Genomic DNA, 25,093 nt, shown 5'->3' with positions numbered 1-25,093 from the left:
TTTTTGATACCTGTTGCATCATCTTGCAAAAATAGGTTGGACTTATCTTTCTGTAAACTATCTAGTCAGCGAGCTTACCTATGCATTGTGACGTCATAAACTTGGCAGCGACGTCATGTTAGTCCTTCACAAGCCGCGATGGCTGCTTATTTTGACACAATAACACAGACTTTCACAGCGCTTGAGACTTCATGTAATAACAGTATGGTCCTATGGATTTCAGTACCAAAACTGATTTTCTACCTTTTTTCTTCCAAGAAAGTTCTGAACAGCTGAATCCTGGATCAGCCTAGATGTTATTTCACTGGATTATTTAATGAATATTACTCTACTGAGTTACCTGGTTACATGGTAAGTTTTAACAAACTTTTCTTTATACATTTTCTATGAAGGTCGTCTTTGTATTTATTCATTATTACTGTGTTATATACCTTATGTTTAGAACATTCATATAAACACTGCCATTGTTTACCCTGAAATACACTAGGACACTAAAAGATCCTCAAAATGTTGATAAATCTTTTTTGCATGAGTTATGATCATATTGTCTCAGATTCCTTTTATTGGATCAGTATTCTAAATATTCTTATGAGGAGACTCCTAGCATATCTTATAAAATACTGATACATGCTTTTAAAACAACTAAAGTGATATTCTCAGTTGTCATTTCTAATATTTCTATGAATCTTTAATCACAGTGACCAAAAGAAGGATATGGAGATAATCAATCAGATCATATTATGCCAATGAATCTTTTGTCTCAAATCTTTTTTAATGAAATATACAGAATCTTTTGCCTTATTTGTCACTCATATTTTTACATTCTGGTGCAAAGTGGCCCAATGAAAGTGGGAAAAACTCAGTCTGAGCATCTCTGTAAATCTATAAACATGTGTGCCCCCCCTTTTTTTAAACCTTCATGTATATACATGTATGTATTTTATTTAGTCAGTGACTTCAAACATCAACATGTAAAATATATATTGAGTCCTTTAAAAGTGAATATACATGATTTGTACACCCTGAATATTCTGACATACTAATGGTGACATCAGTTAAAAGAGTAATTAGTTATGTAAAATTCAGTTTATATGAATGTAAATGGGGTATTTATTCTCAGTTCATGTAAGGTATAATTTGCATGTAACCCAGAGTGTATTTAATATTACTATGATGGGTCATTCTGTGATTAAATTTAAATCAGAAAAAATGTTTACTAAATTTTGGTAAAATACATATGGTATCTTTTACATTTCTGTCCTGTTTGTCTGTCAGTTGTTGCTTTACTTCCTTTGTAAAATGAGGTTAATTTGTGTATCACTGAATTGTATGATTTTTTCAGGATCAGCTGAGATGTTATTTCACTGGATTATTTAATGGATAGGCTTATTGGGCATATGGTTGGATATCTCTGGTAAGTTAGTTTTGTTTTAATTTTTACATTTACTATGAAGGTCATCTTTGCATTTAACTATTATTTATATGTAAAGTTCTATTTTGAATGGAAATGCTGTATTTATCCTCATTTCATGTGATTTACAGTTGTATAACCTGCATGTAACTCAGAGTGCATTTATTATTTCTATGATGGGTTATTCTATGATTGAATTTCAATCAGAAAAATATTCACTAAATGTTGGTAAAATACATGGTATCTTTTACATTTCTATCCCATTTGTCTGTAAATTATTGCTTTACTTACATTGTAAAATTAGGTTATTTAAATGTGTATCACTGAATTGTATGATTTTTTCAGGATCAGCTGAGATGTTATTTCACTGGATTATTTAATGGATAGGCTTATTGGGCATATAGTTGAATATCTCTGGTAAGTTAGTCTTGTTTTAATTTTTACATTTATATGATGGTCATCTTTGCATTTAACCATGATTATATGGTTACTTTAATTACTGTGTAATACTTATGTGATCTAATGTCTCTAACTTACATTCATATAAGCACACCCTTATTTAACCTAAAATGTATCAAGGGATCTTCAGAATATTAATAAGTCCTTTTGTATAGATTATGATTTAATTTCATAATTCATTATGTATGTTACCCATGGAATTCAGACTTACTAAATGGTGATCAAAGAGATATTGATTGGGAATGTAATGAGAGAAAAGGAGGAATTTACAAAAGATTAATCCTAAGTTATTTACTTTTTGTTTTGATTCTAAATATGTGGGATATATGACATACATATATTTTCATTTTCATTTGTTTCTTAGTAATGAGCTTTTCAAAAAATTAAGGACTACATGTTGTACTGTGATGAGGCTAAAAAAGATGTATTTTTCTGTATGCAGTACTGACAGATATTAATCAAAATTGAATCTGTTGTTAATAAAAAATCTTTTAGTGTCTAAATAATTAATTTGATAATCATTTTATTTGTGATATCAATACAGTAATTATGCTTTTTTTTTATTATCTAAAGATAACATGATGAACTTTTCTCATCTGGAGTTAATGTTAAAAACAATTTGTTTTGAGATTAAAAAACAAACATTTTCATGAACTTTTTTGGCATTGTACATGTTTGTTCAATTTTTAAACATGTATTGTTTCACACAGTACTCTGTCATATTAACAAAATGGTTTTATTTTCTATACAGTCCTCAACCTGGAAGATATGTTTTGTTCCTAACCATCTATAATCCATTCTCTATGAAGTTCAGACTGTCTGCTATTCCTTTGGAAATACACAGTTAGTCAAAAAATGATCAACATAGAAACACACAAACTTGAAGGTAAACTTTCAATGAGATACAATTGTAATTTTTATTTATTTATTTATTTATTTATTTATTTATTTACATATGCATTTTTATATTTTGGAATTGATAAGTAAATGATATATGATTTTTTTTTTAAAATAAAGAGGGCTTGGTGGTCATGGTCATGTTTAAACCATATTGATATCCTTCACAAGAAAAGGCATAAAAATCATGATCAAATTTTAAAACTAAAATGTATGAAGTTTTTCTTTCCAAATGATAGTCAACAGCTGAAGATAGCATATCTATAGAATAAGTTAAATATGGCTAATTTGTTAACCCCCAGCTTCCTTAATAGCATAGTTGGTAAAGATAAGAAGTTTTGACTCCAATTGCTAATAAAATTTCTGAATTTTTCATTTAATATTAACGTTATATCACAGGGTAAAAATACTATAATGTGGCCCATCAGGATGACCATAAAAGAAATCTTAATGACCCTCTTGATTATGCATAAAGACTGTAACCATATAACTGATGTAAGATGATCTGATTGTTTGGAAATAACATTCCCTGGTGTTTCTACTACCCAAGATCTTCTTATGAGTGTATGGGACTGCTGTAAACCTTCTCCTGTTTATAAAAATAATACTTTGGAGCATGACACTTTATTCATTTAAGGTACTTTCAATATCATTTCTATGAGTTTGTGTTCTTTCTTTTATAATAATCTAGTGTTATATCTCCTTTAACCTCATTAATATGTATGCTTCCAAAATCTTAGATCTGTCTGTATAGTTTCTTCAGCTCTTTGAACACAAATACCCTGATTCAAACTTTTGAGGTAGACATCATAGAGACATCATAAATGATAATATCAGAATGTATATATCACAATCTTGATCATAAGGTCAATTTAAATGGTCTTAAGCACAACAAATGAAAGTGAAAACTTTTTTTTTTTTTAAATTAGAATACATAATTTTGTAATAAACAAATACTGGAAAAGTTACTCTCATAATAAGCCTTAATGTCCTCCAAGAGTTCAGTTTGGACTTCCTCCATTAATCCTTATATCTTGTAATCCTTGTATCTCCAATGGTTTTGTGGGCTAAAAATCATGTGTCTTTAACAACATTTTTTTCTGACAACTGTTTTCTCTTATCATCTATAAACTAGACTTCTTCTCTAGTCAAAGGTCTTTCAGAGTAATCCAAGTAATTCTTACCCTCTTTTGGTAATAAATGGTTATATTCTTCATTTGCTTCTTCTGCAATCAAGGGTCTTTCTATGTAATCTCTGACAACATTAGGTACACCCTTTTCTGGACATAATTGATTATATTCTTCTTGAGAAATGATCTCAATAGTGCCATCTTTTTATTTTAACTGGTATACCTCTGTCTATATCTTTCTCTGAAAGAATTCTCTTTCCAAACTGAATTTTACTCATTCCTTTACTCTTTTCTTTACTGGAGGTGTTACCCATGGTTAATATGAAAAGTCAAAATCTGATATTACACCTTGTATTTATACCCTTTTTGTCTATATTTAGAATTCCATCAAGCTTATATTACATTAAAAAAAAAATTTAAATAAGACATTATTTTTTATTTTCCAGGATATTCTAGTGAGGGCTTATGGAAATGATCTATGTCTACTCTCAGAATGGTGAAAGACTATCAGATTATGCAAAGACTAACAGAATATCCTCTCTTGGAACACTGAAACAAGAAAATCAAACAGGAGGAGGATGGAGGATTTAAGAAGAACATAGATAAATATGATTTCCAACTAATTTAACCAGTACGATCATAGACTGTGGTTAACAGGATGACAAAGAAAGGACCCAGGATTGTATCTTTTACTGTCAGACACTGACTATGGATAAAGTGTAATCATTTATCAAACTGAGATCTAGTCAATCAAGTATTGAAAATATGATTTTCTGATAGCATGAGCTCTTTAAAAACTAATTCTCACTGACCTCAAAGTATGTGAATGTGACTTTTATTTTTTACCATTTCATATTGAAGACTGTTGTTATGTATGGGAATTACACATTAAAACCTTTTATTTTTCATCTAATTTTTACAACCCCCTAGAAATTAACACAGATATCCAGATGCTGGATTTAATGTTATTATTTAACTTTCCTGGAATTGTAAATATATTTTGTTTGTGTATGTATCATGTTTAATTTTGAATTTAAATTGGGTCTCAATAAGACCCCCAATAAAGATGCAAGTGTCCCATAATCTGTGTTTTAATAATATCTTGAATATCTTTATCATCCATCATACTAATTACATATAGAATGGTTGTAGGAATACACTTTGTTGTTAAGGACACTTTGTCAAGGTCAAAGCATAAGATTATTGAGATGACTTCTTTGACAATAATTTGTAACTTACAAACTTCACATCATAAGTACACACTCAGATTTAAGAATCAGTAAGATATTTCTATAGAGTTTTTGGATCATTTACTCCTGGGTAAAAGTTAATTACTGAGATTACTGATTTGAATCCTGTAATGCAATAACTTAAACATTGTGTAATAACTTATAGACTTTATAAAAATTAGGTGCAAATTCTTAGGAAAGGAATGAAATGTTAATCAAATGTACAATGTTCAAAGGTGTTTATATGACTATTACTATGTAATACCTTGGGTTTCTGTAAAATTCCTATATTCACTACATAGATAAAGACCTGTATAATATATATTTTAAACTATGCTGAAGGAAAAAAAAGTCAAAAGCTCTCCCCTTCATCTCTTTCATATTCTGTCATACACAACAATAGATAAATTGCAGTCTTATAACAAACTGATGTCTAATCAAATCCTAGAATTGATATTGTGATTTTCTGATAGTATGAGATCTTAAAAAAAATAATTCCCAGACTTCAAAGTATCTAAATGTGACTTTTATTTTTACTAATTCATATTGAAGACAGTTGTTATGTATGAGAAGTATACATTTAAACCTTTTATTTTTCATCTTATTTCTACAACCCCTAACAAATTACACAGATGTTTAAAAGCTAGCTTTGGTGTAATTATTACTTTCCTGGAACTGTAAATACATTTTGTTTGTGTATGTATGTTTCCTATTTTGAATTTAATAGGTCTCAATAGGACCCCCATAAAGATGTAAGTGTCCCCTGATCTGTGAATCTGATGTAATAATATCTTGAATATTTCTATCATCCCATAGACTTCATGCTTACTACACAGAACAGGTTAGAGTAATACACTTAGTTTTATAGGACACTTTGTCAGGGTCAAAGCATGAGATTATTGAGATAACTACCTTTGACAATAATTTGTAACCTGCAAACTTCACATCATAAGTAAAAGAAAGATTCGGAGATGATCTATAGATTTTTGGATCATTTTCTCCTGGGTAAAAGTCAGTTGGTAAGATTACTAATATGAGCTTTGTAATGTTGAAACTTTAACATTTTGTCATAACCTAGAGACTTTATATCTGTTATATTGGGTGACATGGCATATTCTTTGGAAAGAATTGGAAATGTAAATCAAATGCACAACAAGGATGTTTAAAGACTATTACTATGTAATACCTAAGAATTCTGTAAAAAATCTTATTATCACTGCATAGATAAAGACTGGTTGGAATAATATAAGTTTTGAACTAAGGTCAAGGGGAAAAACCCATTCATAAATAGATCTGCATGGGGAAGACTCCTCTAGATCTTCATTCAAAAGTAAAGAACTTTTTTTAAGTTTGAAAGATTAAATGGCAGCTTATCATTTGCTTGTGAATTAAAAAATAAATCCAAACATATACATCTTTGGATGATAATTGTAGAATTTTATCAGTCTTGATATCATCCTTTAATGTCCTTAAAATTTTAAGGACTGTCTTTTAGTTTTAGTTGAATTAGTTTCTTTTCTACATGTGAAAATGACATCATCCAAAGAAGTTCTTCATCTGCATGTTCTATGAAAAAGACAATTTTCATCACAGTGAAAGAGATTGTTTTGTTAAACATATTGCATTGATGCACAAATATACTTTTAGATTTTTAATAGCTAGGGTTCATATTTCTTAATATGGAATGCTAAGTACTGTTGATTTCAATTTTTTGTGAACAAAGAAAACTTGTAGAAAAAAAAATGTACATGATGTGTTATAAAAGCATGTGTAAACCTGATGACTTTATAATTGCTGGTTAAATCAATTAGGAATTTCATCTTTGTTACATTGTAAACATTTCTAAGTAGTGCACACATCAGAAACTCTTAAAATTCTGAGTATCAGGGTTTAACACAACATTTCCAAATGATTTTTGGACGCTTTTTATGTATCAATAAGACAAAACAGAATATCTGTTCACAGATGTTTCAAAAGGAAAACAACCACAAAGAAATGATTTGACATGTTCTTTATGTGATTCATGTAAAATGTATTTTAAAATTGTACCCTAACATTTATCTTTTGCATAAATACATTTTTTGTGGAGAATTTCTCATAACTTTGAAAAAGTAGTCTTATTGTATAATATGGTTAACTTAAAATTTTGTAGACTTAAAAGTTGTACATGATGTGTTACACATCTTAAATATGTAACCATTTTATTTCAGGGCATTCAGCATATATTGTGTTTTTATCTTAAATTTGTTTGTTCATGTAATCAATAATTTGAGAATACTCAACTCAAATTAGGTAATGCATGAGAGAATAGGCAAGAAAATCAGGTTTGAAAAATGGTTTTTACTATTCATAAGGGGTTCTTCTATATATTGAATCTATAAGTAAATTCAGTCTATACAATTAAGGTATTTCTGTATGAAATAAACTTGCATTTAAGCATTTTAAGTCAATTGTAAACATTACTTTAACCAGTTTTTAAAAATGATTAGATTCACTGTCAGCATGTTATTTCCTATAAAATAAATGAGAAAACAAACAATTTAATTTGAGTCAGTTACTTAATGTAAATACGAAGCATTGGAAATTGGGAATATTTCACAAAGTTGATTGAGCATAATTAATTTATACAAAATTTTATTCACATAAGTGAATGACATGGGCAGCAGGCAAAGCCTGTTTGAGCCCTCTCCCTAAAGAGAATAATTGAGCATAATTCTCACTAAGACAGTTGGAGTATTTTGATTTAAGCATTAAAGAAACCATTTCAATTTTCAATATACAAATCATGTTTAGTCATGCAGTATATAGTTTACACTTGCCAAAAAGTAAATGGTTATCTCAATTCAGGATCAATCCAAAGGTCAAAAAAAGGAATGAAAAAAATATATCTTTTTTATGTATCAAACATGTAGGTATTGCAATAAATTCACTGTATTCATTTTTTTTCTTTCTATGTATGAATAGCTCTGATTTAGGAAATCAAAATACAAGAAGTAAATGAATTATGTCAAATGATGAAGGTATACACCAGAAAATGACATGAACAGAGAATTTTGAGTTTCCCTCAAATATGGTTGCCAAGGGATGTGAAATAAAAACAAAATGTGGATTCATTTATTAGGATTGAGACTTGTACATATTATGAATGATGGATACCATGACATTAAGAATGACATGAAAGAAATAAGTTTGATTCAATTATATAAACAGTTCTTCATCCATACAGTCAAAATGGAGGGCATATATTTTTCTTTATAGGCATCAAGTGTAACAAACACTCACCCAATCCATTAAAATTTTACCCTTTGAAGAAAAGGAACCTTACTTGCTTTTTTAAGTTAACATTCATATTTTTGTGTTTGACAGGTAGAGCAATGGTTTCTAACTAGTATAGTGAGAACTTTTTATTTAAGAATCATCAGATTGTTCTGATAATTTGATTAAAATAACTGCATGACATCAATTAATTTGTTCATACAAAGGAATACAAGCTTTTTCAGGTTTCCTCTTTACTCAGATTAGATTGTGTTTTGCTAATATATCCAACATATAAGATACTCATCAAAGTTACACAAAGGTAAATAAATGACCTTATTAAGTTTTTAGTCAAAAGGTTAAAGAGATGTGGACATCTGCTAAATTTAATTGTTTAGTTAATATTCAATAAACATCATGGATAGGTTAATTAAACAAACTTCATATATTTTGCATTCTTAGGTCAAAGATCAGCACAATTTTTTTTTGCTATACCATTGTTGTCCATGAATTTTATAACACCTCTATTGACTTTTCAGGTTCAAGGTTAATGTATTCCTGCTACAGTAAAACTTCATTATAAGGATCTCATAGTGATATTTTTTTTATTGGTAAGGAATTAGATATAAAATCTCCCAACTCTTTCTATAATATGTCACTGAATGTGCTTCTTCATTTTAGAGAGTTTTACAAGCAAATCATATAATGACTTTCAATCCTTCAAAACACAATATGTATGATATGAATATGAATCTTGAGATTCAGACTTTCAGCCTTTTAGGCTTTCAGACTCTCAGACTTTCAATCTTTAAAAACTTTCAATCTTGAGGACTGAATATTTTAATATTCATTTTGTCTGTCTTGTCTTTTATGTCATTATGTTTAATCCTTAGTAATTTAAACTTTTTATGTTTGTAAAACCAGAGTGTGAAAGTACAGTGTTTGTGTAATCTTCTTAATGTTTATCTATAAATACTGATTTTAATACAATCAAATATAATTTTCTGATGATCAATATTTCCAACTGAATTCAAAGACAAACTGCCTGACTGACCTATACATATTTAGAATTTCAACATCATACACTCTTGAATATCCATAAATATCAAAATATAATGATTCAGCATTAGCTATCATCCATACACTTGTTAACCTAAGGAAGGCTCTTATCATAAGTTAAACCCATGAAATTCCTCATGCAATTTGAAGAATTTCTGTTATAAAAGATGCTAAAGACAAAAGGCCCATAAATTTCCAAAAAGTAATAATTTTTAAAACTATATATCCACAATAAATTGGGGAACATTTGAAGAACCCCTTTTCTTTATAACTCATGACATTTCATGCAGATAATGGCTATAATGTGTGAACAATCTTTATGAAAAAAGGATGGTGTAAAGTTAGTCTCACCCAACACCCAAGGGAGAGGGGAAGGGTGTTAAATAAAAAAAAAAAGAAAATTAAAATGTTAAATTAAAAAACTTTTAGAAAAATTAATCTTATCAATTTAATTCAATTTTATTATAATTTTTTAACTTTAAAATTCATGTTTCCTGGACAAAAGGGTTCAACCCCTTCCCCTCTCCCTTGGGTGTTGGGTGAGGCTAACTTTACACCATCCTCTTTTCATAAAGATTGTTCACACATTATAGCCATTATCTGCATGAAATGTCATGAGTTATAAAGAAAAGGGGTTCTTCAAATGTTCCCCAATTTATTGTGGATATATAGTTTTAAAAATTATTACTTTTTGGAAATTTATGGGCCTTTTGTCTTTAGCATCTTTTATAACAGAAATTCTTCAAAATTGCATGAGGAATTTCATGGGTTTAACTTATGATAAGAGCCTTCCTTAGGTTAACAAGTGTATGGATGATAGCTAATGCTGAATCATTATATTTTGATATTTATGGATATTCAAGAGTGTATGATGTTGAAATTCTAAATATGTATAGGTCAGTCAGGCAGTTTGTCTTTGAATTCAGTTGGAAATATTGATCATCAGAAAATTATATTTGATTGTATTAAAATCAGTATTTATAGATAAACATTAAGAAGATTACACAAACACTGTACTTTCACACTCTGGTTTTACAAACATAAAAAGTTTAAATTACTAAGGATTAAACATAATGACATAAAAGACAAGACAGACAAAATGAATATTAAAATATTCAGTCCTCAAGATTGAAAGTTTTTAAAGATTGAAAGTCTGAGAGTCTGAAAGCCTAAAAGGCTGAAAGTCTGAATCTCAAGATTCATATTCATATCATACATATTGTGTTTTGAAGGATTGAAAGTCATTATATGATTTGCTTGTAAAACTCTCTAAAATGAAGAAGCACATTCAGTGACATATTATAGAAAGAGTTGGGAGATTTTATATCTAATTCCTTACCAATAAAAAAAATATCACTATGAGATCCTTATAATGAAGTTTTACTGTAGCAGGAATACATTAACCTTGAACCTGAAAAGTCAATAGAGGTGTTATAAAATTCATGGACAACAATGGTATAGCAAAAAAAAATTGTGCTGATCTTTGACCTGAGAATGCAAAATATATGAAGTTTGTTTAATTAACCTATCCATGATGTTTATTGAATATTAACTAAACAATTAAATTTAGCAGATGTCCACATCTCTTTAACCTTTTGACTAAAAACTTAATAAGGTCATTTATTTACCTTTGTGTAACTTTGATGAGTATCTTATATGTTGGATATATTAGCAAAACACAATCTAATCTGAGTAAAGAGGAAACCTGAAAAAGCTTGTATTCCTTTGTATGAACAAATTAATTGATGTCATGCAGTTATTTTAATCAAATTATCAGAACAATCTGATGATTCTTAAATAAAAAGTTCTCACTATACTAGTTAGAAACCATTGCTCTACCTGTCAAACACAAAAATATGAATGTTAACTTAAAAAAGCAAGTAAGGTTCCTTTTCTTCAAAGGGTAAAATTTTAATGGATTGGGTGAGTGTTTGTTACTTTATGCCTATAAAGAAAAATATATGCCCTCCATTTTGACTGTATGGATGAAGAACTGTTTATATAATTGAATCAAACTTATTTCTTTCATGTCATTCTTAATGTCATGGTATCCATCATTCATAATATGTACAAGTCTCAATCCTAATAAATGAATCCACATTTTGTTTTTATTTCACATCCCTTGGCAACCATATTTGAGGGAAACTCAAAATTCTCTGTTCATGTCATTTTCTGGTGTATATCTTCATCATTTGACATAATTCATTTACTTCTTGTATTTTGATTTCCTAAATCAGAGCTATTCATACATAGAAAGAAAAAAAAATGAATACAGTGAATTTATTGCAATACCTACATGTTTGATACATAAAAAAGATATATTTTTTTCATTCCTTTTTTTGACCTTTGGATTGATCCTGAATTGAGATAACCATTTACTTTTTGGCAAGTGTAAACTATATACTGCATGACTAAACATGATTTGTATATTGAAAATTGAAATGGTTTCTTTAATGCTTAAATCAAAATACTCCAACTGTCTTAGTGAGAATTATGCTCAATTATTCTCTTTAGGGAGAGGGCTCAAACAGGCTTTGCCTGCTGCCCATGTCATTCACTTATGTGAATAAAATTTTGTATAAATTAATTATGCTCAATCAACTTTGTGAAATATTCCCAATTTCCAATGCTTCGTATTTACATTAAGTAACTGACTCAAATTAAATTGTTTGTTTTCTCATTTATTTTATAGGAAATAACATGCTGACAGTGAATCTAATCATTTTTAAAAACTGGTTAAAGTAATGTTTACAATTGACTTAAAATGCTTAAATGCAAGTTTATTTCATACAGAAATACCTTAATTGTATAGACTGAATTTACTTATAGATTCAATATATAGAAGAACCCCTTATGAATAGTAAAAACCATTTTTCAAACCTGATTTTCTTGCCTATTCTCTCATGCATTACCTAATTTGAGTTGAGTATTCTCAAATTATTGATTACATGAACAAACAAATTTAAGATAAAAACACAATATATGCTGAATGCCCTGAAATAAAATGGTTACATATTTAAGATGTGTAACACATCATGTACAACTTTTAAGTCTACAAAATTTTAAGTTAACCATATTATACAATAAGACTCCTTTTTCAAAGTTATGAGAAATTCTTCATAAAAAATGTATTTATGCAAAAGATAAATGTTAGAGTTCACTTTTTAAAATATATTTTACATGAATCACATAAAGAACATGTCAAATCATTTCTTTGTGGTTGTTTTCCTTTTGAAACATCTGTGAACAGATATTCTGTTTTGTCTTATTGATACATAAAAAGCGTCCAAAAATCATTTGGAAATGTTGTGTTAAACCCTGATACTCAGAATTTTAAGAGTTTCTGATGTGTGCACTACTTAGAAATGTTTACAATGTAACAAAGATGAAATTCCTAATTGATTTAACCAGCAATTATAAAGTCATCAGGTTTACACATGCTTTTATAACACATCATGTACATTTTTTTTTTCTACTAGTTTTCTTTGTTCACAAAAAATTGAAATCAACAGTACTTAGCATTCCATATTAAGAAATATGAACCCTAGCTATTAAAAATCTAAAAGTATATTTGTGCATCAATGCAATATGTTTAACAAAACAATCTCTTTCACTGTGATGAAAATTGTCTTTTTCATAGAACATGCAGATGAAGAACTTCTTTGGATGATGTCATTTTCACATGTAGAAAAGAAACTAATTCAACTAAAACTAAAAGACAGTCCTTAAAATTTTAAGGACATTAAAGGATGATATCAAGACTGATAAAATTCTACAATTATCATCCAAAGATGTATATGTTTGGATTTATTTTTTAATTCACAAGCAAATGATAAGCTGCCATTTAATCTTTCAAACTTAAAAAAAGTTCTTTACTTTTGAATGAAGATCTAGAGGAGTCTTCCCCATGCAGATCTATTTATGAATGGGTTTTTCCCCTTGACCTTAGTTCAAAACTTATATTATTCCAACCAGTCTTTATCTATGCAGTGATAATAAGATTTTTTACAGAATTCTTAGGTATTACATAGTAATAGTCTTTAAACATCCTTGTTGTGCATTTGATTTACATTTCCAATTCTTTCCAAAGAATATGCCATGTCACCCAATATAACAGATATAAAGTCTCTAGGTTATGACAAAATGTTAAAGTTTCAACATTACAAAGCTCATATTAGTAATCTTACCAACTGACTTTTACCCAGGAGAAAATGATCCAAAAATCTATAGATCATCTCCGAATCTTTCTTTTACTTATGATGTGAAGTTTGCAGGTTACAAATTATTGTCAAAGGTAGTTATCTCAATAATCTCATGCTTTGACCCTGACAAAGTGTCCTATAAAACTAAGTGTATTACTCTAACCTGTTCTGTGTAGTAAGCATGAAGTCTATGGGATGATAGAAATATTCAAGATATTATTACATCAGATTCACAGATCAGGGGACACTTACATCTTTATGGGGGTCCTATTGAGACCTATTAAATTCAAAATAGGAAACATACATACACAAACAAAATGTATTTACAGTTCCAGGAAAGTAATAATTACACCAAAGCTAGCTTTTAAACATCTGTGTAATTTGTTAGGGGTTGTAGAAATAAGATGAAAAATAAAAGGTTTAAATGTATACTTCTCATACATAACAACTGTCTTCAATATGAATTAGTAAAAATAAAAGTCACATTTAGATACTTTGAAGTCTGGGAATTATTTTTTTTAAGATCTCATACTATCAGAAAATCACAATATCAATTCTAGGATTTGATTAGACATCAGTTTGTTATAAGACTGCAATTTATCTATTGTTGTGTATGACAGAATATGAAAGAGATGAAGGGGAGAGCTTTTGACTTTTTTTTCCTTCAGCATAGTTTAAAATATATATTATACAGGTCTTTATCTATGTAGTGAATATAGGAATTTTACAGAAACCCAAGGTATTACATAGTAATAGTCATATAAACACCTTTGAACATTGTACATTTGATTAACATTTCATTCCTTTCCTAAGAATTTGCACCTAATTTTTATAAAGTCTATAAGTTATTACACAATGTTTAAGTTATTGCATTACAGGATTCAAATCAGTAATCTCAGTAATTAACTTTTACCCAGGAGTAAATGATCCAAAAACTCTATAGAAATATCTTATTGATTCTTAAATCTGAGTGTGTACTTATGATGTGAAGTTTGTAAGTTACAAATTATTGTCAAAGAAGTCATCTCAATAATCTTATGCTTTGACCTTGACAAAGTGTCCTTAACAACAAAGTGTATTCCTACAACCATTCTATATGTAATTAGTATGATGGATGATAAAGATATTCAAGATATTATTAAAACACAGATTATGGGACACTTGCATCTTTATTGGGGGTCTTATTGAGACCCAATTTAAATTCAAAATTAAACATGATACATACACAAACAAAATATATTTACAATTCCAGGAAAGTTAAATAATAACATTAAATCCAGCATCTGGATATCTGTGTTAATTTCTAGGGGGTTGTAAAAATTAGATGAAAAATAAAAGGTTTTAATGTGTAATTCCCATACATAACAACAGTCTTCAATATGAAATGGTAAAAAATAAAAGTCACATTCACATACTTTGAGGTCAGTGAGAATTAGTTTTTAAAGAGCTCATGCTATCAGAAAATCATATTTTCAATACTTGATTGACTAGATCTCAGTTTGATAAATGATTACACTTTATCCATAGTCAGTGTCTGACAGTAAAAGATACAATCCTGGGTCCTTTCTTTGTCATCCTGTTAACCACAGTCTATGATCGTACTGGTTAAATTAGTTGGAAATCATATTGTTCTTCTTAAATCCTCCATCCTCCTCCTGTTTGATTTTCTTGTTTCAGTGTTCCAAGAGAGGATATTCTGTTAGTCTTTGAATGATCTGATAGTCTTTCACCATTCTGAGAGTAGACATAGATCATTTCCACAAGCCTTCACTAGAATATCCTGGAAAATAAAAAAATAATGTCTTTGTTAAATTTTTTTTAATGTAATATAAGCTTGCTGGAATTCTAAATATAGACAAAAAGGGTATAAATACAAGGTGTAATATCAGATTTTGACTTTTCATATTAACCATGGGTAACACCTCCAGTAAAGAAAAGAGTAAAGGAATGAGTAAAATTCAGTTTGGAAAGAGAATTCTTTCAGAGAAAGATATAGACAGAGGTATACCAGTTAAAATAAAAAGATGGCACTATTGAGATCATTTCTCAAGAAGAATATAATCAATTATGTCCAGAAAAGGGTGTACCTAATGTTGTCAGAGATTACATAGAAAGACCCTTGATTGCAGAAGAAGCAAATGAAGAATATAACCATTTATTACCAAAAGAGGGTAAGAATTACTTGGATTACTCTGAAAGACCTTTGACTAGAGAAGAAGTCTAGTTTATAGATGATAAGAGAAAACAGTTGTCAGAAAAAAATGTTGTTAAAGACACATGATTTTTAGCCCACAAAACCATTGGAGATACAAGGATTACAAGATACAAGGATTAATGGAGGAAGTCCAAACTGAACTCTTGGAGGACATTAAGGCTTATTATGAGAGTAACTTTTCCAGTATTTGTTTATTACAAAATTATGTATTCTAATTTAAAAAAAAAAAAGTTTTCACTTTCATTTGTTGTGCTTAAGACCATTTAAATTGACCTTATGATCAAGATTGTGATATATACATTCTGATATTATCATTTATGATGTCTCTATGATGTCTACCTCAAAAGTTTGAATCAGGGTATTTGTGTTCAAAGAGCTGAAGAAACTATACAGACAGATCTAAGATTTTGGAAGCATACATATTAATGAGGTTAAAGGAGATATAACACTAGATTATTATAAAAGAAAGAACACAAACTCATAGAAATGATATTGAAAGTACCTTAAATGAATAAAGTGTCATGCTCCAAAGTATTATTTTTATAAACAGGAGAAGGTTTACAGCAGTCCCATACACTCATAAGAAGATCTTGGGTAGTAGAAACACCAGGGAATGTTATTTCCAAACAATCAGATCATCTTACATCAGTTATATGGTTACAGTCTTTATACATAATCAAGAGGGTCATTAAGATTTCTTTTATGGTCATCCTGATGGGCCACATTATAGTATTTTTACCCTGTGATATAATGTTAATATTAAATGAAAAATTCAGAAATTTTATTAGCAATTGGAGTCAAAACTTCTTATCTTTACCAACTATGCTATTAAGGAAGCTGGGGGTTAACAAATTAGCCATATTTAACTTATTCTATAGATATGCTATCTTCAGCTGTTGACTATCATTTGGAAAGAAAAACTTCATACATTTTAGTTTTAAAATTTGATCATGATTTTTATGCCTTTTCTTGTGAAGGATATCAATATGGTTTAAACATGACCATGACCACCAAGCCCTCTTTATTTTAAAAAAAAATCATATATCATTTACTTATCAATTCCAAAATATAAGAATGCATATGTAAATAAATAAATAAATAAATAAAAATTACAATTGTATCTCATTGAAAGTTTACCTTCAAGTTTGTGTGTTTCTATGTTGATTGACTAACTGTGTATTTCCAAAGGAAGAGCAGACAGTCTGAACTTCATAGAGAATGGATTATAGATGGTTAGGAACAAAACATATCTTCCAGGTTGAGGACTGTATAGAAAATAAAACCATTTTGTTAATATGACAGAGTACTGTGTGAAACAATACATGTTTAAAAATTGAACAAACATGTACAATGCCAAAAAAGTTCATGAAAATGTTTGTTTTTTAATCTCAAAACAAATTGTTTTTAACATTAACTCCAGATGAGAAAAGTTCATCATGTTATCTTTAGATAATAAAAAAAAAGCATAATTACTGTATTGATATCACAAATAAAATGATTATCAAATTAATTATTTAGACACTAAAAGATTTTTTATTAACAACAGATTCAATTTTGATTAATATCTGTCAGTACTGCATACAGAAAAATACATCTTTTTTTAGCCTCATCACAGTACAACATGTAGTCCTTAATTTTTTGAAAAGCTCATTACTAAGAAACAAAAGTGAAAATGAAAATATATGTATGTCATATATCCCACATATTTAGAATCAAAACAAAAAGTAAATAACTTAGGATTAATCTTTTGTAAATTCCTCCTTTTCTCTCATTACATTCCCAATCAATATCTCTTTGATCACCATTTAGTAAGTCTGAATTCCATGGGTAACATACATAATGAATTATGAAATTAAATCATAATCTATACAAAAGGACTTATTAATATTCTGAAGATCCCTTGATACATTTTAGGTTAAATAAGGGTGTGCTTATATGAATGTAAGTTAGAGACATTAGATCACATAAGTATTACACAGTAATTAAAGTAACCATATAATCATGGTTAAATGCAAAGATGACCATCATATAAATGTAAAAATTAAAACAAGACTAACTTACCAGAGATATTCAACTATATGCCCAATAAGCCTATCCATTAAATAATCCAGTGAAATAACATCTCAGCTGATCCTGAAAAAATCATACAATTCAGTGATACACATTTAACCTAATTTTACAATGTAAGTAAAGCAATAATTTACAGACAAATGGGATAGAAATGTAAAAGATACCATGTATTTTACCAACATTTAGTGAATATTTTTCTGATTGAAATTCAATCATAGAATAACCCATCATAGAAATAATAAATGCACTCTGAGTTACATGCAGGTTATACAACTGTAAATCACATGAAATGAGGATAAATACAGCATTTCCATTCAAAATAGAACTTTACATATAAATAATAGTTAAATGCAAAGATGACCTTCATAGTAAATGTAAAAATTAAAACAAAACTAACTTACCAGAGATATCCAACCATATGCCCAATAAGCCTATCCATTAAATAATCCAGTGAAATAACATCTCAGCTGATCCTGAAAAAATCATACAATTCAGTGATACACAAATTAACCTCATTTTACAAAGGAAGTAAAGCAACAACTGACAGACAAACAGGACAGAAATGTAAAAGATACCATATGTATTTTACCAAAATTTAGTAAACATTTTTTCTGATTTAAATTTAATCACAGAATGACCCATCATAGTAATATTAAATACACTCTGGGTTACATGCAAATTATACCTTACATGAACTGAGAATAAATACCCCATTTACATTCATATAAACTGAATTTTACATAACTAATTACTCTTTTAACTGATGTCACCATTAGTATGTCAGAATATTCAGGGTGTACAAATCATGTATATTCACTTTTAAAGGACTCAATATATATTTTACATGTTGATGTTTGAAGTCACTGACTAAATAAAATACATACATGTATATACATGAAGGTTTAAAAAAAGGGGGGGCACACATGTTTATAGATTTACAGAGATGCTCAGACTGAGTTTTTCCCACTTTCATTGGGCCACTTTGCACCAGAATGTAAAAATATGAGTGACAAATAAGGCAAAAGATTCTGTATATTTCATTAAAAAAGATTTGAGACAAAAGATTCATTGGCATAATATGATCTGATTGATTATCTCCATATCCTTCTTTTGGTCACTGTGATTAAAGATTCATAGAAATATTAGAAATGACAACTGAGAATATCACTTTAGTTGTTTTAAAAGCATGTATCAGTATTTTATAAGATATGCTAGGAGTCTCCTCATAAGAATATTTAGAATACTGATCCAATAAAAGGAATCTGAGACAATATGATCATAACTCATGCAAAAAAGATTTATCAACATTTTGAGGATCTTTTAGTGTCCTAGTGTATTTCAGGGTAAACAATGGCAGTGTTTAATGTTCTAAACATAAGGTATATAACACAGTAATAATGAATAAATACAAAGACGACCTTCATAGAAAATGTATAAAGAAAAGTTTGTTAAAACTTACCATGTAACCAGGTAACTCAGTAGAGTAATATTCATTAAATAATCCAGTGAAATAACATCTAGGCTGATCCAGGATTCAGCTGTTCAGAACTTTCTTGGAAGAAAAAAGGTAGAAAATCAGTTTTGGTACTGAAATCCATAGGACCATACTGTTATTACATGAAGTCTCAAGCGCTGTGAAAGTCTGTGTTATTGTGTCAAAATAAGCAGCCATCGCGGCTTGTGAAGGACTAACATGACGTCGCTGCCAAGTTTATGACGTCACAATGCATAGGTAAGCTCGCTGACTAGAGATAGTTTACAGAAAGATAAGTCCAACCTATTTTTGCAAGATGATGCAACAGGTATCAAAAAGATGATGCAATAGATATATAAAGATGATGCAACAGCTATAAAAAGATGATGCAATAGATATATAAAGATGATGCAACAGATATATAAAGATGATGCAATAGATATATAAAGATGATGCAATAGATATATAAAGATGATGCAATAGATCTAAAAGATGATGCAACATATGTACTGAATTGACCCAGCTATCCCTAGAACCCCCTAATCTGCACTCCCTTGACCCGCCTATCCCCCCCAGGGGCTGCACTCTGTTGACCCACCTATCCCCCAGGGGCTGCACTCCCTTGACCCACCTATCCCCCCAACCCCAAAAGTGCACTCAGTTGACCCAGCCATCCAGGCGCCTTATACTACTCCCTTTAATAGCATCAACGTCCCCATTAAAAAAATTATATGGCCTTTTTTTTTTAATTTGACGTATTATTTCTTTCTTTTTTTTGGGGGGGGGGGTCTCAAAGATTTTTTTTCATTTATTTTCCCGACTCTCCCCTAAACATTAAAAATTACACAATGTGTCTGTAATTTCAAATATTTCTGTACTTAAATAGAATTGACTCGTGTCATTATGGCTGTGACGGAGGCAAATCCTCATTTATGACGTTTATACAGACAATATATATAGATCTTAGTTCGCGTTGTAAAATCTTGTTACAAAATTCAGATATTTACCTTGATATGCATCTGCTTTACCAAGAATTGATCTGACACTAAACTTTTTCAAATTCCTTGACCTCGCTAGACCTCAGCAAAATTTTAATCGTGAATGTGAGCAAACCTGAACTTTATTTGTGGTAAAAGAATTTCTGTTGTAAAATTTTCACTTTGGTTATGATGTTTTAGCATTCAAAATGAAGTGTACATGATAAATACGGAATTACATGCAGGTATAACCTCTATCAAAACGTAAACATGGGATATTAAAAATCGTATGATCGGAATAAGTATCATCTTTCAGCAAAATTTATGCTCATTATTGGAAATGTCCAAGTGAAACTAAGCTCTGAGCTAAAAACAGATATTCTTTTAAAAAATATTTGAATGGCTTTAGATCGTATACACAATTATGAAAAAAAAATGATAACGTTCATGTTAAAAAATTGGGAAATGTCTCACTTGCAACTTGCATATTATGACGTTGTCTTTACCGTCGTTTTTCTCAATATGACGTCAAAGTACATAAGGGCCCTTTTCGCATCGGACGGCTCATTTGGTATTTTGTCCTTAACTATCATTTTATTCGTGGCACATATCATAAAGGTCACCGAAATGTTAGTTTCTATGATCAAAATTTTTCCCTTTGTCATACATAAGCATTTTTCCTAAATTCATTCATTAATGTCCTTTTTATGCCCCCGTTATCAGAGATTCGAGGGCATATAGGTTTTATCGTTTCCTGTCTGTCTGTCCTTTTGTTTGTCTGTCTGTATGTCTACCGTATGAAGTATTATTTCTGCCCCTTTTGCCCCGTTTTCAACTCACCCAGTCATAGTTCTTTCTAAGAAATTATGCTGTGTAATTTGAATTCGTCCTGTTTCTGATTTGCCTAAGAAGAGGACAAAAGGGGTGAAAATAAAACGGGGACGAAAATTTCCCTGAATACTGTATCCGTTTGTCTGCACAAATTTGTCTTGCCAATTACTTTTGATTTAGTGAATCTATGACTTTCATATTTCACATGTGTATTCCCTGTGACAAGACCAACACTTTTGACCTTTGGACCTTGGATTTGTACATACTTTTACATAAAAAATCAAACTTTTTTTTGGCCACAATTTTTGAACGGTAGATAATAATTGACTTTAACCTTGGCCACAGCCATAACGGCATGGGGGCAGGGGTTTAATACCTCAAATATGTAATTTTTGTGAGAAGTCAATCTTAAATACCACGAAGTTTAACCTTAACCTTAGAGTTTGACTTACTTTTGAAAAGCAAACATTTGATTATAACTTTTGAAGGATTAGGGCTATGGCCTTCATACTTAAATAATCCTTGTGACTAGACCGTTCTTCTGAAACCGATAACTTTTACAGTTTGACATGACGCCTGAATTTTAACCTACATGAATCTTTCAAAAGCTTATTCTTAGCCATACCTTTCGAACGAGAAGGGCTAGGACTTTCATATTTCACATACGTCATCCTTGTGACAAGACCTTTAATTTCTTCAGAAACCAACAACTTTGTAGTATTTTTAAGAGTTCTGTGATAATAAAACAAATTAATAAAAATAAATTCAGTTTTTAGTCCCCCTTTTTTTGCACGTCTATTTTCCGTTGATTTCTAATAGTAGGCCTTAAGAATGCTGCGCATCAATAAATTGTATTTTCTGACAATGTCATTGAATCGACAAGAGAACTTACGAAACGATTATTTCACAGGAGACTGCTGGTATTTCATCAACTTGCTTGTCAATAATTTCCTTGTTTTAGAAATTATTCATACCAAGAGCATGCTTTGTGCTTCGAATCAACTGAGATATATACACTCCGTAAGCATATGGTCAATGTATATTGCTGCAAAAAAAGGGAAGTTAACGATATAAAAGTTCGTCATTACGTTTATCATATAATTTGGTCGTTAGAATTCTATTAACGTCTTTTTCAAGTAAAATATCCAGATGTGGATTGTTTTATTTCAAGATCACCAGGATATTTCGTATCGACATAAAAATGGAAATTACTATAATTGACAATATAATAATCTAAATGTCGAGTTTAAGGCCACCAAAAGTTTTTTTCACGAAGAAGATTTTGCATTAGTTCTTCTTCAAATGAATAAAGAATAGGTCTGCTAATAAAGGAGCGCAATTGGCACCCATGGGAATTCCAAAAGATTTTTGAAAAATGTGGTGTCCAAAAACGACATAGATATTGTCAATCAGAAATTCAAGCATCTTTTGATGTCAACTTAAAAGGACTTTTGTGTACAATCAGAACGTTTTTTAACAAAATAACTTTGCAAGTGTCCAATGACAAGGTAAGTAAAACAACGAATTTCATTTTTATTGAAAAAGCTGCCGTCAATGATATCAAACGGCCTTGACTTTAAATCATCGTGAGGAATGGATGTGTATAAAGATGAAAAGTTTTTTTAAGATGTTGAATTTAAGAAATCTTGTGGTATTTGAAATCTGGAGATTTTGAAAAGATATTTTATGGACGATAAATACAGTGTACGTTCAAGAATTAATTGAGAGATGCGTATATTTACTGAGGATTCATCGTGAAAAAAATTGAAATTTCAAAGTTAAATTCAAAGCATAAATTATTGCATTGATCAATAATTTTTTACTTCTCAACTGCTTATGCTAAACCGCCGCTTAATGAAAGAATTATATCATTAACCGGATAACCATGTCAACTTGTTGTAGTGCAAAACTTAATGATATTTGTATCATAAACGGCGTTGTATCATTTGCGGTTGCTACAAAGCATTTTTCTTTTATACATTGATTGCAGAAGGGGAAAATCTAAACACTGGGGAAAATCTAAACACTGACCATTTTTACAACTAATTATGCAATTTTCATGCTTAAAATAGTTATTTGTCTTTTTTGCGGCAATTGGTTTTCGAAGCACAGTCCATGCATTTACGTCTAAATCACTTTGGAAGTTGCTCAGTCTGAAAATAAAATTTGCAAATCATCAAAAAGAAGGATATGAAGAACAGACAAGGAAATGAAGTCGAGACTCAAAAGTCTATGAGACAGATGCTTCGTCATCTGAGTCATCCGACCACAACGGATGAATTTGTCCTAACCCAACATACGTTCGTTTGTAGAAATTCAAGATAAAAATAACTGATAACTGTTTAGAAGAAGAGCATTTTATTTCAAACATTATTTATTTATTACAATCAACCATTTACATTTAATAAAAAGTTTAGTGTATCTCTGCCTTCTTTTTTATTTATATTGAATGCTAGACCCACGTGTTAATCTTTGTCGTCTTTGCCTTTTATAAGAACTTGAGTTTCTCTATTATTCAATTCTTTTAGATCCAGACCTCATAAAGAATGATTTAAATACTGCATACTGCTATAATAGCATTCAAATTATTTTGATAGAATTTGTTTTCCCATGAATCAATAGTTTTTTTAAAATGAAATTATGAAGATAACACCGCCAAATGATAGGATAAAGTTTGATTGACATTTATTATTTATTTTGTTAAGCTAACATTTTTTGAGGCTAAGAATTTTAATCTCTTCACAAAAAATGTTTTTGCAAAATAGTTGCGTACTGAAAAAAATTAATGTATTAGTATTCATGGCAACATTCTGTATATACAACTATACATAAATCTAAATACGTTTACCTATCTGATGATCATATTTTACTTCATCACATTTTCCTGTCATACAGTCATGTCTGGCTATGTATCTGTATTCACACACTTTATTGTCAGTCCTTAATCCAACCCAAAGAAGATGGGTTTTGTCATCATAACTTAGGCTCCATGGGTTATTTATCCTGTGCTGATGATGTATCTGAATCAGAGACAGAAAGTGACCGTCTTTGTCAACCATATGTACAGTCGCAGCGTTCCAATCACAAACCAGGATGTGTGACAGAACATCAGTGCAGATTCCAAGCGGCTGAAATCGTGATTCTGATGGATGTCCTGTGTAGGAGAAGCGATGACTTCCTCCACGTTCTGTCACCAGTAAAGTACCATGATCAATACCATTCCAGTCAGACACAATTACATCTCCATTTCGATTTTCTGTAATGTATCTAAGATCTCTATACAGTTTCTTACCCATGTTGTGAAGCCACATTGTCTGTATGTGGTGTCCCCTGTTACTGTAACGGTTCAACTTGCTTGTATTTCTGTAATCTGACATTCCAGCAAGTAGATCTCCATTGGAAGGGGAGCAGTAGACACAAAGTGGTTTCTATAGCTGTCTGTTTATTATCATTGTACACTTTGATATGTTATCTTTTGATAGATTGTTTATGTTAAAATCACTGTCTATGTAAATAAGATCACCTATAATGTTCACCGTATGTGCTGCATATAAATTTCCTATATCTGTTACATGATGTAGTTTTTCACCTTTTTCGTTTACCAAGAATAGATTTTCCCTATCACTCATCAAACCTCGGTTAGATGTTCTTACTTACCCATATCCTTGACATATGTCACTTGGATAAATCTATGCAATACAGGTGTAGACATGATTGTATGTAGAGTATGTACTAAGAATCAACAGAGTGGTGCTAAACGCATATGCAGGTGTTAAGGGTTTATTGCTAAATAAGTAGGGGAGCTGGCGACGATAAAATTAAAGGTTGTCACATTTATCATATGTAAGCCTTTGTAGTTAGTTCACTAATAACGTCTTTTTCTA

The 25,093-nt window shown here is 29.9% G+C and overlaps 1 protein-coding gene and 2 long non-coding RNA genes across 3 annotated transcripts; 1 reads left to right on the top strand and 2 right to left on the bottom strand.

Moving 5' to 3' along the window:
- Positions 1-1,301: 1,301 nt before the first annotated feature.
- Positions 1,302-2,726, top strand: LOC134255495 (uncharacterized). Its single transcript, XR_009989565.1, has 3 exons — positions 1,302-1,414; positions 1,757-1,828; positions 2,622-2,726. It is a non-coding gene; the product is annotated as an uncharacterized LOC134255495 (long non-coding RNA).
- A 12,066-nt stretch (positions 2,727-14,792) lies between these two features.
- Positions 14,793-18,441, bottom strand: LOC134255496 (uncharacterized). Its single transcript, XR_009989566.1, has 4 exons — positions 18,329-18,441; positions 17,919-17,990; positions 16,995-17,122; positions 14,793-15,422 (listed from the first exon to the last, which is right to left on the bottom strand). It is a non-coding gene; the product is annotated as an uncharacterized LOC134255496 (long non-coding RNA).
- A 4,043-nt stretch (positions 18,442-22,484) lies between these two features.
- Positions 22,485-24,849, bottom strand: LOC134255499 (uncharacterized). The gene has a single exon (XM_062738030.1). The coding sequence runs from the start codon at positions 24,584-24,586 to the stop codon at positions 24,044-24,046; it is 543 nt and encodes a 180-aa protein (XP_062594014.1). The 5' UTR covers positions 24,587-24,849; the 3' UTR covers positions 22,485-24,043.
- Positions 24,850-25,093: the final 244 nt, after the last annotated feature.

Source organism: Saccostrea cucullata, unplaced genomic scaffold (assembly GCF_032062105.1).
Source record: "Saccostrea cucullata isolate Sc308-1 unplaced genomic scaffold, CSIRO_AGI_Scuc_v1 ctg3434, whole genome shotgun sequence".
NCBI lineage: Eukaryota > Metazoa > Mollusca > Bivalvia > Ostreida > Ostreidae > Saccostrea > Saccostrea cuccullata.
This window is presented reverse-complemented; position numbering and strand designations above follow the sequence as displayed.